Source organism: Mchenga conophoros, linkage group LG14, assembly GCF_057382185.1.
Source record: "Mchenga conophoros isolate Kocher_MC1m ecotype Shallow Benthic linkage group LG14, M_conophoros_male_GT1.1, whole genome shotgun sequence".
NCBI lineage: Eukaryota > Metazoa > Chordata > Actinopteri > Cichliformes > Cichlidae > Mchenga > Mchenga conophoros.
Genome location: NC_140539.1, coordinates 13,593,901 through 13,611,258, shown reverse-complemented (window position 1 = coordinate 13,611,258; position 17,358 = coordinate 13,593,901). Strand labels below are relative to the sequence as shown.

At 42.4% G+C, this 17,358-nt stretch overlaps 1 protein-coding gene and 1 non-coding gene across 4 annotated transcripts in view; both read right to left on the bottom strand.

Annotated features, from left to right (window-relative positions):
- Positions 1 to 17,358, bottom strand: part of sphkap (SPHK1 interactor, AKAP domain containing) — a 128,290-nt gene that overhangs the window by 54,948 nt on the left and 55,984 nt on the right. For all 3 annotated transcript variants that reach the window (XM_085245391.1, XM_085245394.1, XM_085245395.1), the window contains exon 3: positions 8,202 to 8,301. In XM_085245391.1, the coding sequence (XP_085101517.1) occupies positions 8,202 to 8,245 (44 nt within the window). In that variant the 5' untranslated portion in view covers positions 8,246 to 8,301. The remainder of the gene's footprint in view (positions 1 to 8,201; positions 8,302 to 17,358) is intronic.
- Positions 5,084 to 5,187, bottom strand: LOC146559441 (U6 spliceosomal RNA). Its single transcript, XR_014888403.1, has one exon. It is a non-coding gene; the product is annotated as a U6 spliceosomal RNA (small nuclear RNA).

Here is a 17,358-nt window from a genome sequence, read left to right as displayed (position 1 = left end):
TTCTTACTGAAAAACTTTCTCTGCTTTATATTTCTAAGGTAGGTAGAGTAAAAACAGGAACTTTTCTGTCATTTGGTTTTCTATTAGTAATGAATAGTACTTTGATGTAGTATGAATGTAGCAAATGCTATAACACTTAAGACAACATCATTAAAAAGCCAAAATCTATGCCATTCTTCACCCAAGCCATGCAGTCGGGCAGGATTGGACTCTTTACCCAGCTGATTCCGGCTACAAGGCCTTATCTTTGACACTCCTGATCTACATACATTCTTGAAAAGAATCAGCCTGTGATAGTAGTGAAACGGAAGACTACTATCGGAAACGGAAAATAACACTTTAATAGGAACGTTATCACATTGCATCTGGACAGAAGTTGAGCGAAGTTCACCTTATCTGCAGGTGAACTTCGCTGCAGCTCTGGGTTCGAATGAACGGACCGGCTGTGTTCAGTTTAGCAGAGGATGGTGACATGGTGAAATGGTGACAGCAAGTGTAAAACCATCACCTCATTCTTCTTCTTCTTCAAGCCCTCTCGTGAAAAGGTTGTCAACCCTTTTTTTTTGTTTGTTTGCTCAGCATGACATCACAGCTTCTCTACAGACATACAAATCATGGTGAGGGAGTTTAATCTGTTGCTCCAGTTTCCAAACAGTTTCCTTGACCTTGGTGGCAAACTGAGAGGCGTGATGTTGGAACAACACTCATAACTGAGCCTTTCACACCTCCCACCATTGGCTTGAAAAGTCAAAGTTGCTCTTTGTGTCCTTCTGCAGAAAAATCAATGTTTTCTTTTTCCGTTACAGAAAACATTTTGCACTAGAGGGTAGACATGAGCGCAGCATGACTGTCCTTCTGTCGGTCTGTTAAACTAAGAGAAACACAGCCTGTATGGCAGTCTTGCAGTGATCCTGAGATTGGACACGAACCAAGCTATGATGAGACTTCTTGACCTTTGTTAAATCATCAACAAAAAGAAGGACAATCTATATGGATAGGAAATTGGATACGAAGGACATGGAAGCTAAAATCCATAGAGAAGGAGCCCAGGGAGGGCAGCACAGAAGCCACAGACCATTAGCCATTAGCATTGTTTCGCTTAATGGTGAGCTCATTCATGCGCAGAGAGAAACTGAGAGAGGGTGAGAAAAGAGGGGGGAAAAAAAATACAAAGGAAAATCATTGCTGATTTACACCTGCTGTTAAAGTCCCATCTTCTCTCTGATTAGTCTACTTCAGACATGGCCCCCTGAGCACAGATTACATGTTTACAGCACCACACACCTGCACACCACGCAAGAAATGCAGCCCCGCTCGCCACGCTTGCAGGAGAAAGCTCTTGATTTGACACTATTTTATGTTTACAACAAAGTAAAGCAGGCTCGCTGCCTTTAATACTGGTAGCAATTTTCCCAAACAATTTGGACAGCTCCTAGAATGTGGAGCTGGAGTGCCGTGTAATATAGGATCCCAGCTGAGCTCGAGCGGCTCCCTGTTCAGCTAGATCGCTATGAAAGCGCACAAAGGCTGCGAACCCAGCAGATGACCCAAGATGACAAGATGCATCTTGCATCAAATACATGTATCTAATAGCTGTTTAGGCTTTTACAGGTTAGACATTTTGGCATTTGTCAGCAAATTTAAAATGATATTTGAGCTGCTTTAAGAATGGTGCTCTATAATTGAGCCTGGGGGCTGCTGTCCGACTATCTTGAACACAAAAAATTTAGTGTCACTGTGGGTGCATTATGGGAAATAAATAACACTGGATGGTGCCCACTCACCTGAATGAAAAACCACATGGCGCATGAGCCAAAACAGTTTAGTTTTCCAACCAGCCTTCAGGTCTATTTTCTGCGGCCCCCAACGTATGCCCACAAAGACTAGTGATGACAAATGAATCCCATTCATGCACCTGTATGTATCCCACACATTCAAGTTGTTCTTTTCCCAAAGTGTAGTTTGACCTGCAATTATCTTCTGCTCTACTTCAGCGTGTCCCAGTTGATTGAGCCAGAATAATCGGAGGCAGGTGCTTCTGATGCCCTTTACCATTTGTCTTCTCTGCCCTACAGTACACATTCATGCAGCCCAATATTATCATCCTTATTCATCTATTCTTATTTATAGACACATTAAACTCTAGATGGCTATGTCATTCCAGGGAAATCTGTTCCATGCACATTGTCCTTTTGTTTGGTGTTAAGTTACCACCAAAAAACCCCACATCCCTCTGATATTACATGAAACAAACCCCCTCTCTTAGCACCATCTGTCCCATTTATTTTTCTGTCTGACGAGGGACTGGTGGCACCTGTTATGCAAGTCGCACTGGTGAGACGCCGCTGCTGTTGCCGTTGATGAGGTGTATCTCAGAGTACCGTGCTCTCTCAGCAGCTTGGTGTCCATTAGTTTTTTGTTTTTTTTTTTGTTTTTTTTTTTGTTTTTTTTTTTTGGCCTGTCCCGTTTGGCTCTTTTGCCATCAGAATTACTTTACCAAACTGACCATCCCAGCCTTGCCGTAATGGTCCATTTGATTCACCTTTTATTGTTTATTTTATTTTCACTTAATGAATACGGGACAGACTTGACTGGGGGAAAGAAGGGGAGAAAGAGAGAGGGAAAGAGAAACAGCTGAGAAGAGGGACGGGGGAGAAGGGCAAAAACCAAAAACCAACAGAACGGGCAGAGAAAAAAAAATGCATCTATCAATCACCTGGATCACCTGCTGAGAAAGAAAAAAGAAAGCAAGCAGAAGAGAACAAGAGTAATAGAATAAACAACATTACAATGATATATGGGAATATGACAGTAAATACTAAATATTAAACATTATTGTGCAGCACGTAAGATCAACAGAACACAGTGTGCTTTGAGGTAGGAGCCAAAAAGGGTGTAGTTTGTGGGTGTGATCACCCGTGTGTACACCTGTGAGCATGGACGCGCTTGTTTTTTTTTTTTTTAAAAGGTTCCTCCATGTAATGATCTGCTAGAGGGTGTGGGGGGGCCACAGCCCCGTCCTCCAGGGCGTGAAGCAGGTATGGAGGAGATCAAAACTCCAGACATCCAGAGGCCCCCAGAACACAAGAGACCAAGGAAGACCAACAGAGGGGCAGCTGCGCCACTGTCCCGGAAAGAGCTGAGGAGAGTCCCAGATGAGGGCTCACTCAGCAGCCGCGGAGCAGAAGCCAGGGGGAGTTGCAGTGACGCGCCCGTGAGCTCCGCCGGCAGCCAGCTGCGCCTGAGTGACCGAGCCCCAGGCCGAGAGGCCGGGGGCACCCCACCTCCGAAGTGGCCCGAGCGAGCCCCAGGCTCCAGGCCCCGATAAGCGGCCGCCAAGGAGTGAGCCGGTGTGTACCTGGACGCCCATCTCCGGACACAAAGAACCACCAACGCACCGATGTCTGAGGGAGTCCGCCACTGGCAGGGGAAGTGGTGGTAGGGGGAGATAGGCCTCCAAACCTTGGAGGGCCTGAGATGTCCCCAGAGAGGTGGCGCCTGACACCCAACCTGACATATAGACAGACATACAGGCACACACAGATACAAACATCCATTCCCACCCTCATGCTCTCATATGCACTTACTCCACACTCAACCAACGTGGAGACAGACATAAAGAGACGCTGTACACATGATCACACTCCCCAAGCGTACTCTACAAACCGGGTCTAGGTGCCCCCGCCCCTGGAGGGGGGAACTGCACCCAGACCCAGGTGGTGTTTCCCTTTTCCCTGCGGTGGGGGGAGGCAGACCGCCCCGACTCCGCAGCAGTAGGAAGGCTCCACACTCCAGACCGCAGTCGGACGGCCAACTCCTCCTCCTAGTCCCCCCTGCTCCAGCAGGTCGCAGAGAACGGGGGTGAGAGAAGACTCCAAACCTCCCTCCACCCGCTCATTGTAATGTTGATGCATGTGTGTTCTAAGGTGCATTTAAAACCCAGGAGGGCATGGAGCTACCTGCCAGAGAGCAGCAGGTAAGCGCATGGTCCCTCCTGCTAGCCCTCAATGTCTACGTGTATTTAAAATTGAGAGGTGGGCAACGATGCCAGGGGTGGGGTGTACACCCTGATGGTACTTTGGACTCCGTGTATCGTGCCCACCCCCAAGATCCTATATGTATGTGTAATGAGAGTGTGAGTAATGTGAATGTCTAAGTTGTGGGATAAAATTGAGGCAGAGGCAGCCAGAAGGGGACAGAGGGGGGGGGGGGGGGGGGGGGGGTAGCCTCCTCTGCACCCTGGTGACATACCCCTACTCCAAGGCCCTGCATGTGTGGGTGGTTGTGGTGGAGCGGGAAGAGGGAGGCAGCTGGAGATGGGGAGGGAAGGAAGGGAGGGGCAAGTGACCCCTCCCTGGGGCCAGCTCCCCCGCTGACCCCAGGAGGCACCCCCATACTCCGTGACCCGCCAGGGAAAGGGGGCCCAGGCCCATCCAGACCGGGCCCAGTGCAGCAGCGCCGCCCGGCCCCACAGAGCCTGGGACAGTCCACCCAACCCCACCACAGAGAAAACTGCACCCACCCCACCATCCACTCATCTTCCAGACTACATAAGACAATAAACACCCAGGCTGAGATCTTCCTCCACCTCTCCTGTATCTCCCCCTCCTGCAGAGGCAGCTCCTGAGGAGAGGAAAGCTCCTGCAAGATGTGACAATCTCCCCCACCAGTTGAAGAGCCCCCCAGGTGGCTCGACGCACCGGCGGCACCCTGCTCCAGGGCTGGGCCCCCATGCACCCACCCGCCCACAACCCCGGCAACACACCAACCAGGACCCAAGCCCCCGAGGCCCGGTCCGGGTCCCAGCCCAGAGACGGAGCGCCCCCAGAACCTCACGCCCATCCCGGACCCACCCAGGGGCAGCCAGGCTACCAGGTCAGTAACCCACGTCCATCAGCACAGACCCTCCCCTAGCCCCGCTGCACGCAACCGCGAGGAAACAGTCACCGGAGAGCCAACAGAGCCCCTAACCGGACATGACCGCTACCCCGGGTTGAGCCCCCCAAGGAAGATGCCTCCGGGGAACCCCCCGACGCCCTAAGCCTGTCCCTACCCCCACACCAATCACAACAGTGAAGGCGGGACCAAACTATGACGCTTCACGAATTTGCGTGTCATCCTTGCGCAGGGGCCATGCTAATCTTCTCTGTATCGTATCCAATTTAGCGTACACGCTTGACCAAACTATGACCCCCCACCCCCACTAGGTGATGGAGCTGATCAAAGGAGCCCAGAGCAATTGATCTGATGTGGTGGCAGAGGCTGTATCAAGACTAATGTAATCTAATAGATAATTTCTATATTGGTTAGAATTAAGATTGTTTTTATTTTTCCAGTTCATGAGGACTGTTTTCTTGGCTATGCATAGGGCAGTGAAAACCATATGGGCGATATTCTTTTCTGAAGTGACATTATCTAAGCTGCCCAACAAACACACTAAGGGGGAAGTTGGAATGTTACATTTCAGACACTTTGATAAGTCTTCACATATCTCGCGCCAAAACTTCTGAACTGGTGGACAGAACCAAAGAGCGTGGATATAATTGTCCGGTGAATTGGTTTGGCAGTGTGAGCAGTTGTTGGTAGACGTAAAGCCCATCTTGAACATCCAATGACCTGTATAGTGCACTCTATGTAATATTTTGTATTGAATTAATTGAAGACTGGGATTTCTAATTAGATGAAAGGTTTTTAAGCAAATCTGAGACCAGAAGTTTAGGTCTAAGTTAACTGATAAATCCGCTTCCCATTTTGCAATAGGAAGTGATATTGATTCATCTGTTTTAGAAAGCATTCTGTATATTTTGGATAGTAATTTGGGGGGTTTAAGAGTAAGAAATTGAACCACACTTGGTGGTGTTTGTAGTTCAACTTGACCCGGTTTAAATTTCTTTTTTACTATGGATTTAATTTGTTGATATTCTAAAAATCTTTTCTTGTTGACCCCATATTGTGTAACTAGTCCGTCAAATGAAATAAATTCTGTTCCTTCTAGTATATGTTCTAAATATTTGATTCCTTTATCACTCCAATCTGAAAAGTTTATCATATTATTGTTTTGTAATATGTCAGGGTTGTTCCAGATAGGTGTACGTTTGCATGGGATTAATTGGTGTCCATTAGTGCTTTATGACCAGCGATGTGCCTCGGCCCTCCCAGTGCATGTAAGTGCTTGGCTTTTCATTTTCCCCTCGCTCTGTCTCCCTAACCAAAGTCCCTGGGGAAACACCGGCTCGGGCCCGGATGATAAACTGAAGCAATTAAGTGTTGTAATCACACGCAGAATGAAGAAAGATGTCAATGAGGTGGAGCAACAACAAAAAAAAGCGTGCCCCCGCGTGGAAGAGAGACAAAATGCCTGAGTTATTGTAGGAGCCTTTTACTGCCTGAGTTTAAACAAAAAACGTATATATGGATACCTAACAGCAGCAAAGCAACTACCTCTCCACAGAACCACAGACAAGCTGCATAAATCACATTTATTTCTGTGCTTTTGACACTGCACACCACAACAGTAGACCGTAGATCAAAAATCCAGATGTGACAGACTTGCAGCTGTAATTTAAGAAGTTTAGCAAAAACCTTTTTATTAACTGTTTGGGAATTACAGCCATATTTATACATGGCCCCTGTTTTCAGAGGTTCAAAAGTAATTTGACAATGCCTGCCAAGTGAGGGATGTTCCCTCATTATTTCACAACAAAAACAGCAAACTGACGCCAAGTTTAAAACTGAGGCAGCTGTTTAGTGCCAGAGAACCCATCTCTAAATGTGAGGTCTAAAAAAAATGCCAATGCAAGTGAAGGAGGCTGTCATTAGGCTGGAAAAAAATAAAAATAAAAAAAATAAACCTTTCAGAGAGACAGAGAAAAAGTTTTAGGAGTGAACAATCAGGTCAGCAACACCAAAAAGACCTTAAAGACCACAGAAGATGACTTAAATGGATGATGACAGAAAAACAGTTTCCCAACAAGTAAACAAGTTAAGAAGACTTCAGGAGGCAGTTGTGTCATTTTCATAGTCTACAGTTATGAGATGGCTATGAGATGGAAATACAGAAGGTTTACAGTATGGTGGGAACCACAGGTTACACTCAAGACTAAGAAGTCCAGGTTAGACTTTGCCAGAAATCATAACTAAGAACCTTCACAACAATTTTTAGACAGATGAAGCCAAGGTTAACTTGTACCAGAGTGATAGGAAGAGAAATGCAGGAAGAAGAAGAAACCACATCATCTGTCAAACATCGTGGCTGCCAGTGGATATGACTGATGACTCAAAGCATACTCTAACATCAACCTAAGAGTTTTTCAAGGTGAAGAGATGGGATATTCTTCAATAGCTAGGTCTGTCACCTGATCTCAGGCCAATAGATCATGGTTTTCAGTTACTGAAGTTCAACAAACAAGCAGCAAATTAAGGTAGTTTTTTTTTTTGGCCTCTACAAACGGTGACATGTGGGTACCATGGTGGGTACCCTTTGCTGCCTATGTTACTGAAAATTGTCACTTTGATACTGACAATAAATACTAAAACTACTCTTGGATTAGATCGCTACACATTTATAACTGTATCAACAACAACAATTCTTCATAGCTGCAAACAGCAGGCACAAAGCCCCTCCCCTCACTAGCAGCTTAACATGTGAAAAATTGACGGGCCACAAGTTAATGATAGAAGTTTAAGTATTACTAATTACCTGCATTAGCCATCTATTAAATTAGAGGCTGGAAACCTCATTTTCCTGGATATCAGTATCGTTTATATTATTGTAGAGTATTTACCTCACCTTGCAAAGTGCTTTAAGGCAATTGTTGTGATTAAATGCTATATTAATAAAACTGAAATGAACTGTATTGAATTGAAGCCCCTCATGGCAAATCATAGCATTTGGTGACATCCATTTGGTTCTAGATTTCAGGCTGTTATTGTTTGAGAAAGATTTCCACACAAGTATTAAAAGTAGTATATTTAAAATTAGGCCTGTTTGTCCAATTACTTTTAAGCCTATGAAAATGGGGGGGCTTTCTAGGATTTGTTTAATTCCTGAATATTCAAACTCTCGGATTAAAGCTAAGAAGGTGCTGCACAGAGACAAAAATATAAAAATGGATATTGTTCAAACACTTAAAAGACTGAACAGTAACTGGACCGTATGGTTCATGCAGGAAACCAAGAAAAGCAGAAAGCAATGGTCTTACAGCTCAGTGAAGGTCCGAAGCACAGCAACGAAAGCCGACAACATCTTCAGTCTTATTCTTGTTTTTCTTTTCCAAATTTCTTAATTTCCAGGTTCTGCACCTGAAACACACAAAGACACTTGAATGGTTAGACGAGTTTATACAAGCACATATACAACCACGCAATTGGTGTCAGAAGGTATGAACAGATGGCTGCCTTTCTTTGATGCCACGTTTGTCCTGCAGGCCCACATAGCCACTGTTCATGCCCACATGCAATTAAGGAAAGACTAAAAACAAAGCTGCAGGAATACATGTGAAATCAAATCACTCAATATCAGCTAAAAAAAAATCTATTTAATGCCGTAATCCAAGCAAGCAAGACAAAGTAAAACTAAAATATTATAGAGTTACATCATTAAACATTGGAAAAAATATCAAAACTATACAGCCAACGGATCAAATGTTTTACTTTTAATGTAAAAGTTCTTGTTTCAGGCTAGTTTCTTTATTGTGTCTCAACACATATTAAGGTATTAAGTAATAAAGCATTGTTTTTGCTAATTTTTCACTTTTCTTGTGTTCCAACATTTTAATTAGTTGACGATGTTTAAAATTGAGAGCCTATTTGTGAGAATTGTTAAACAAAATTTGCACATTGTTGTCAAAAGGAAGGTAATGACCTCACAATTTTTAGCATTGCTGATAATGATGAAAGTGATAAAGTAACAGGGATACGTTTCCTGATATTAAAACTGGCTTATCAACTTTTGTTGCAACTACTTTTTTTCCGTGTTTATGTTTAACCCACTGTAATCTATAGACAAGAAGGTACAGTGACTTCTGATTGAGTTATTAATTTGAAATGATAGTCACATAGCACTGTTGTCCTAGTGCTATGATGAGGTCTTGGAGGATTGTAATGAGGTTTTGGCACCAATTAATGAAGTTATTGGGCATTTTAATGAGGTCTGAGTAGAAAAGAAATGAAGTCATTAAGCTCGTGTTGATGTTCACTTTAATCTCACACACACAAACACACATTAATTGCTTATCCTATTACGATAAGGCTACATCCTCTTGATTAATAAAGATATCAAACCAGCTTGGTTCAAAAAGCCAGTGAGTGGGAAAAAAACAGTTTGGTCAAAAATACTAATTGAGACAAAAAGACTGTTTGCAGCATTTTACTGCTTTCTGGCAGTTATTTATTTATTCATTCATTTATTTAATAGAATTAGCCAACAAAAGTGTAACCACTCGGTTTAACCTAGAGCACAGACAAATTACATTCAGATTATGTTAAAATTACATGCACTCACATGCAACCTTGCAATACTAAAGATAGCTTAAAGTTGCTCTATTCTCAAACTTGATTTACACGTTTGTGGCTTTTAATGATTTCTTTGAACTGCTTTTTCGATGTATACAACGTGTACGTTTTAGTCTGCATGTATACTTTTGTAAACTTGTGCCCTATTACTATTTTTTTTACAGTGATTAAGGTACAATATGATGTACAATCATTCCACGCTGGAAAAAGAACAGTTCAAAGAAATCATTTAAAGCTCAAAATTCATCCCATGCCTTGATGAGTGTAAATCTCTGAGCAAATTAAAGGCTTTTTTACTCAAAGTGTGCTTTAATATACAGTATTTTTCATAGGCTAGGAATCGTGTACTGTATCTAGCTTTGAGGTACAATAGTAATTGGCATGATTAAGTCATATCTTAAAGAATGAACAGTAACAAAATCTTATTTTAAGACTTGTAGTCTTTTAGCCTTGAGCTTAGATGTTCCATATTCCAAGATAAAATTCTTTTCAATTTACCGCACAGAAATTTTGGGGGCAGGTACTCCAACAACATTCTGTAAAGTTTTGAACACAAAAAGCAGACATAATTTCCTCTGATCCTTCAAATGACTCAGTACTGAATTCTTTAGTCTAATCATCAGAGAATCACATTCTTCCTTTCTAAAGGCTACATATACTTTTATTTTTGTTAGTTAAACTACAGGATGGCTTCATATTACATGACAGCAAAACCCTTCTGCTGAAACACACCATGCTTATAACAAACATCTCTGGCTCATCAGACAAGACAATCAGTGGCCAGACAGGTGGGCCCTGATTGGCATCTTCAGGCTCTGCAAGCACAGAGAAAAGAAACACATTAGATTGGTACTGTACGGTCTATGCGCAGCTAGAGAGGAAATAAATGATCTGCACGCCATGTCCTCTTTAATTTCACTTTTTCCATCAACCTCTGTGCATCAATACAAGACAATAACGCTTCTTTAACAGAAGAAAACATGGTGGGGGTTAATCCAGGAGACAGCTTTGATGTCTTATTGATTTGAAAGACTTTGCATTAGGCTACCAGAAATTCTCAGGCTGACATAACCTTTTTGACGGTAGTCTTTCTTCCTCCTTTGATCGAAATGAAGAGGCAAGCTCCAAGCAATGCTATCGCACAGAAAGAGACTTTTTTTTCCCTAAGAGGTGCGTAAGGTCCCAAAGGCAGAGAGTGATGGCTAATTCAAAATGCTTCTTCTAAGTGTGGAGATAAACATCAAGTGAAGCAATCTTGCTTTGATGGCTACTCTTTTGATCTTGTCCAGTGTCCACAAGCACTTAAAGGGTTTGGGGAAGGAATATAGAAGAACATAAAAAAGAAAATAAATTGCAAAGGAACATTTTATTACCCCGTGTTCTCTCTTTCCCCATCAGTCTGTCTGGAGATGACTCTGGAAAGCCATTGCACGGCAACAACAAAACGGAATAAACAAACGGGTGAACAGAGGTGAATAGAGTCCAAGTCCAAGCAAAAACCCGACAGGAGTGCAGGGAAAGTGCAGTGTTACTGTCTGATCACCTTCCATTACTGCAGAGTTCTAAGGTGGGTTTATATGAAGTTTGTAAAGATACAAACCAACTATGGAATGAGTGTGGTTTAAGTTACTAACAACAAATACACTACATGGAGAATAATTTTGACCCACAGCTCTTAATCTTTGAATTCAGATGTTTTTTATCCAGTTATCTTCGAGTTACCACACATGTATACAAATTAAGCACCTAGCCACCCAGCCTGCCTTTACAAAAATATATGATATAATGCTGTAAATTCAAAAGTGTTTAGCAACCACAGCAACCCAGACACAGAGTTTCCAAAGCTCTGCTTTCTCTATAACTGCAGTACCAAACTTCATCTGGCATTAACATCAGCACAAAAACTGTACACCAGGAGCTTCGTGGTTTGGGTTCTCATGGCTGACCAGCTCCTCTATATGTAATGTGTAGGTGGTTCACACTTTGGTCCATATATAGTTTATTTATCAACATACCTGTCACTGAATATGATTGACAGCTTGCCTAATGACTTGATTACCTAAACAAATTGAGCCTAACCTTTTATTGCAATAATCAATGATCTAGGATTCGGGACCTGTTTTGCCTGGCAGGTCACCTCTTTCTGCTACTGAAGACTTAAACTTTAAACTTTCTCAAAACAACAACAACTGGTTCTAAATATAAAGTTTACACTCAGATTACTGGACTACTACTATTACTATTGTTAACACTGTTACTAAATGCTAATAAATTTCAAAGCATGCTGTATGTGCTCAGTTGATTGTATGTCTACATTTCCGTTGCGTGCTAATTGAGAACACCTTTTGAGAATCACACTTTTTTACCTTCCTTTTCCTTCTTTTTTCTGGAGGCATCTGGAGCCTGGAATCCCGACAAACAATCAACCATCAGCAACAATGCTTTTTCAAACCACCGCCTAAAGCAATTTTAACACTGATAATTTCATACTGTAGGAAAACGGCACTTTTTGACAACTATGGGGTCAAATTGGCAAATATTCACTTTTTACCTTTATTGTTCTTCCAAATAACCTCTGATAACCTGGGGATTTGTTTAAAACCTGGAGGTCTGCCTGATGCATATTTGGTATGGTATGGTGCAGTGCTTCCCAACCACTGTGCCACAGCACGTAGCTGTGATGTGAGAAAAGATCAGGTGTGCCGTGGAAGATTATCTGGTTCCACCTGATTAGTACTCTCAGCAATCGGCGTGAGTTACGGGCAGAACAATGACATCCTCTTCCACTAGAGGGCAGTACAACTACCTGCTCTAATTAAATGGGTTGCTAACTGCCAGTAAAACAGAAGAAGACGAAGAAGAAATGACGTAATAGTCATGCTGTGAGACGACGCAGCAATAAACAATAGCAATAAATAAATATTTGAAAAGAAAAAGTAGTCAATCTGAACTGGTCCTGGACAAAATCCTGACCTAGATGAGGCCCTAGCATGAGTAGTGGTCAGACGAAAGCAAAAAGGGTGCACTGGGGACAAACTGAACCAATTCTGCTACACCTGGTGGAAGAGGAAAAGTTATCAATATGCTTTTGTGACATTTTTGTTTGGTGGTGGGCCGTGTGATTTTTCTAATGAAACACTAATGAAGAACCTGCCCTTGGTCTCCACTGCATAGACATTACCAACACAAATAGCAGGGCCTACTCTGGGGATAACATTAGGGGACTTCATTTGATATCCAGTTACATAAAGTTGATGCTCAGATTACACTGTTGTTGTTATTCTATAAGATTTAAGGCCTAGATAATGAAAGCTACAAGTTGCATAAAATAGATGGTTAAATGTTCCAATAGAATAATATACAAAAGATTTAAAAATACAAATAAAAATAGAAATATTATACAGGTTAAGGATTAATATGATATAATATTACTGTCTCATAGGAAATGCACATTAATATATAACAAAGCCTCTTTTTAACCCAAGGTAAATGTCATGGGGTGCCTAGGTTAATGAGTCATTTTACTGTCAAAGCTTTTCCCACAGTACAGACACATGTTTTTATAATTTCATGTGTTTTCACACATCACAGCTGTGACACCCTCACTCTGTCTCAGGTGCTATATCGCAGTGGTGCAACAACACATCTAATTCATGCTGAGAAAAACAAAGCCATTGCAAACAGCATAATAGCATTTGCTTAAACATGCCAAGGGAACAATCGCTGGCACTTTCCACATGGGACATCATCACTAAATGCTAACCGCAAAGTCATAGCGGACTTTGTTATGATCATTTATTACACACTGTGAGGATTATCCTAGTGTGGGGAACAGACATAATATTAAGAATATTAAGAATGATGTCAGAGTGACTGGAGAGGAGGAAGGAGGAGACTTGGAGTGAGTGGGACCAGGGAGCACTGTGACTTTGATGAGCATCTCTTGCTCTGCTTTCTCAACAGGCTCTGAGAAATCAGGATGGCAGCTCAGCGTCACTGAATCCACCACGCAATCCTTCTGGCAGTTTTTGTCCTAGTTGGGCTTCAGTGTGGTGCCAGGTCTGCCGATAGCACCTGCGAGATAGAGTACCCTGTTTTTTTCTAGCCCTTTGATTAAAGTTCTGGATTAGTGACTCTCCTGTTTGTGACTTGATGGGAGCAGAAAAAAGCAGAGGCTGTGGAAATAGACAACTGAGCTTTCAAGTAGTTTGACATGGAAGCCCCTGACATATCAGCAGCAGCAGGCACTGAGCAGACCTACTCTCTGTTATTTGTAAGGTCCTGAGACCAAGAAACAACACAGATAATGTGGTCAGGGCAGAGATTCAGAGCATCAAAGATCCCTCTATTCAAGTTTCTTTAAGTTGAGTTTGCACCAGATACTATTATAGAATAGTAGAGAGAAGTACGGTGGCTCTGAGAGGCCAAACAAACTGCAACTTAAGAAAACACCAGCAATAAGAAAAACGCTGCAAAAGCACACAAAACACAACAGAAACAGGAAAGACGACAACGGAAATAGGAAAAAACAGATTTCCAAAAGCACAAGGGAAGTGTTTCTGGGGAGACAATAACCCGACGGACCACTTGCAGGAACCCAAAACATGGTAGGCTTGTTTTCATGATTCATATAATACTGGTGACGGATTTTTAGGCTAATAGTTAGACTAATACACTTACCTCTCATCTTTTCTTTCCTCACAAAACTGATAGATCCTCCACTTCTTTTAAGCGTATCCCAGAGCAATTCTTAGCATATTTTGGTTCCTGCAACTGGTCCGGCGGGTTATTGTCTCCCCAGAAACACTTCCCTTGTGCTTTTGGAAATCTGTTTTTTCCTATTTCCGTTGTCGTTTTTTCCTATTTCCGTTGTGTTTTGTGTGCTTTTTTCTTATTGGTGGTGTTTTCTTAAGTTGCTGTCTGTTTGGCCTCTCAGGGCCACCGTAGAGAAGACTCAAAAGTTGGGAGAAAGACTAAAGACTGCTTTCTAAATATGCATATGCTTCAGTGTAACTAATATTCAAATGCTATGCCCCCCTGCAGAAAGACAATGCATATTATGACAGTCTCACCTGCACTTCCTCTCCATCATCACTGCAGACTTGGTCCAAATGGTAAATGGCCTGCATTTGTATAGCGCTTTTCTAGTCCATAGAACCCCAAAGCGCTTTACACTACATTCAGTCATTCACCCATCCACACACATTCACACACTGGCGATAGCAAGCTACATTGTAGCCACAGCTGCCCTGGGGCGCACTGACAGAGGCGAGGCTGCCGGACACTGGCGCCACTGGGCCCTCTGACCACCACCAGTAGGCAAACACGGGGTTAGTATCTTGCCCAAGGATATTTGGCATGCAGCCAGGATGCAGCCTGGGATCGAACCACCGACCTTCAGATTAGTGGCTGACCTGCTCCAAAGGCTGGCACAGCGGTAATTTAAACTTTTGAAAGAACCTCAAAGCAAATTTAAATTCAAACTGTATGAGCATAAACTAATATATCATTCAAAAGCAACTATTGAGGCAAACCGCTATAAACTTGTAATTTCGCTTAGACAGAAACAGTCGTGACTTTCATGTCATGCTTTGATTTACAGATTATTAAAACTGAGGCAAAATCAGGCTACAGTAGTTTGAATATTTCAAAAGATTGGAACAGAAAATCATGTGTGCCGCCTGGCTCAAATTTGTAAAAATCCATATTAAAATGGCTGAATTCAATTCCACTGAGCAAACTCAGATTCTGGAGAAGCCCTTTGATCACACCAAAAAACAGAAGAAATTGAGTAAACGTTTAACAAAGGATGCTGGCAAGGCAACCAGCGCAGACAGAAAGGCAAAAACCTGAAGAAAATCAAAAAATAGGTCACAGGCAAATATCTTACACAAGGAATCACAGGTGAGTCAAAAAACAGCTCGAGTACAAAGCTTGCAAAGGTAATTTGGCAGCTGAGTCATTGTTTTTGATTGGCAGAAAAACAGGAATTACTAAACAACAGGAAATTACTCAGCTGGAGTTTAGTAAAAAATATGAATTTAACTGTGCAGAAATCACACGCACTACAACTTTTCCAAATTGCTTATTTGGCTGAAGCTTTTAAATCAGTGACCTTTCATGTTTCTCATACTTGAATTCTGTGGCAGCCATTCTTTCCTTAACTACTCGTTGAGCAGCTTCCTGTGGATCGCAGGCTGAAATCAGGCCTCTCGCTTCACAGGTTGTCAGTAAGTGAAAAAGGAGCTCCGGCATGAAGGCATGGGGGTGGAGAAGTGGTGACACGCAAATGAGTCATGAGGTGGAATAACCTACATGCCGTATAGCCTGCCGGTGTATGTGTCCGCATGTTGTCATGGTCTGCTGTACAAATGCGTGAGCGACAGAAAGAATTTGTAGGGAAATCCTCAGTCTCCCATCAATGCTTTGTCAAAGACTCACTATTGGCCTCGGAGCTGCAGAGCGACTGAAAAATAGGACACTGCCATAAGTGACAAAATTGAAAATAAACCAATAAAGTATACACTAAATGAAGGATATAGATAAGTAGCGAGCCTGCCAGACAGAATGATAAATGAACCTATCATGGCCAAGAAAAGAAAAAACAAGAAATGTGACAACTGAGGTCAAGGAATGGTGAGTTTAGAGCTGCGGTACACTTTCTGCCTTCAACAGCACCCGATGGAAAAGCAAAAAGGAAAGTAGAAGGATGGAAGACGCTTGAGGGAAGGATAGGTAGAGGGCACGGACAGATGCACTGACATTTTCAACCCATTACCATGGTCCACAGAGTGTGTGCTTGCTTTGCCCACAGACACTGCTGCTTCTGGCTGGCATGTGCATTGGTGTGGAATATAGACTAGTTGTAAATGGCCAGATATTTACAGAGTTACTTGAGGTAACAAGACCCAGAAAAAGTTTCAAAGAAACAGAGGAATTCCCTGAAGTTACTTTTGGTTCCCACAAATGGCACCATTTCATAGACGATGCAGTTCATGCTTCATTACATTAAAAACAGGTTGATGTACATGTATAGAGAGTACTGTGCACAGGTCTTGAGCCACCCCTCATGTCTTTATGTTTTGCGCCAAGGAGCCAGAGTTTCAGACTTTGCAGTAAATAAATGCACAATAAAGAACTATCAGTAATGGATGGGCCTCCCCAGAGCCTGGACCGCAACTTTACTGAAGCAGAGTGGGATCGTCATGACAGAGAACAGAACAAAAGGCAGCCAACATCCAAAGAGGAGCTTCAATTTTATTTATATAGTGTCAAATCACAGCTTTCACCTTGAGGCTCTTTATATTGTAAAGCAGAAGAAGGCTTGCCTTGGACAGTTCAGGATGTGTTGAAGAATAAAGATGGTCACACCAAATCTTGACTTTCAGGCTCGTTAGAAATGTACAAGCTCTGGTTACCTTGTATACTGTATTTCCGTGTACGTTTGCACATGTTTCAATACATCAATAGACACTTTGCAAGCTAGATATAAAGAAATAGCAGCTCAAAACTTTTACACAGGACTGCACATATCCAAAAAAGGCTTTTGGGATAGAAGATTATTTCTCAAACTGTGCGGCAGGGCCCACTGGTGGGGTGAGGAACCACTTCAGTGAATGCAACCAGAGGAAAAAATATCAAGTGAAACTAGCTGAACTTAAACACATAAATCTGTTGTCTTTGTATTAGTGTAGGGTCTTTAACTTACAATATAAAACTCTTTGAGGCAACTTTTGTGATTTGGCACTACGTAAATAAAACTGAATTGAATTGATTTGGATTGAATTACTGGTGATATCAGGCTGATGTTTGTTCAATTCACTTTGGATACTTATTATTTTTATT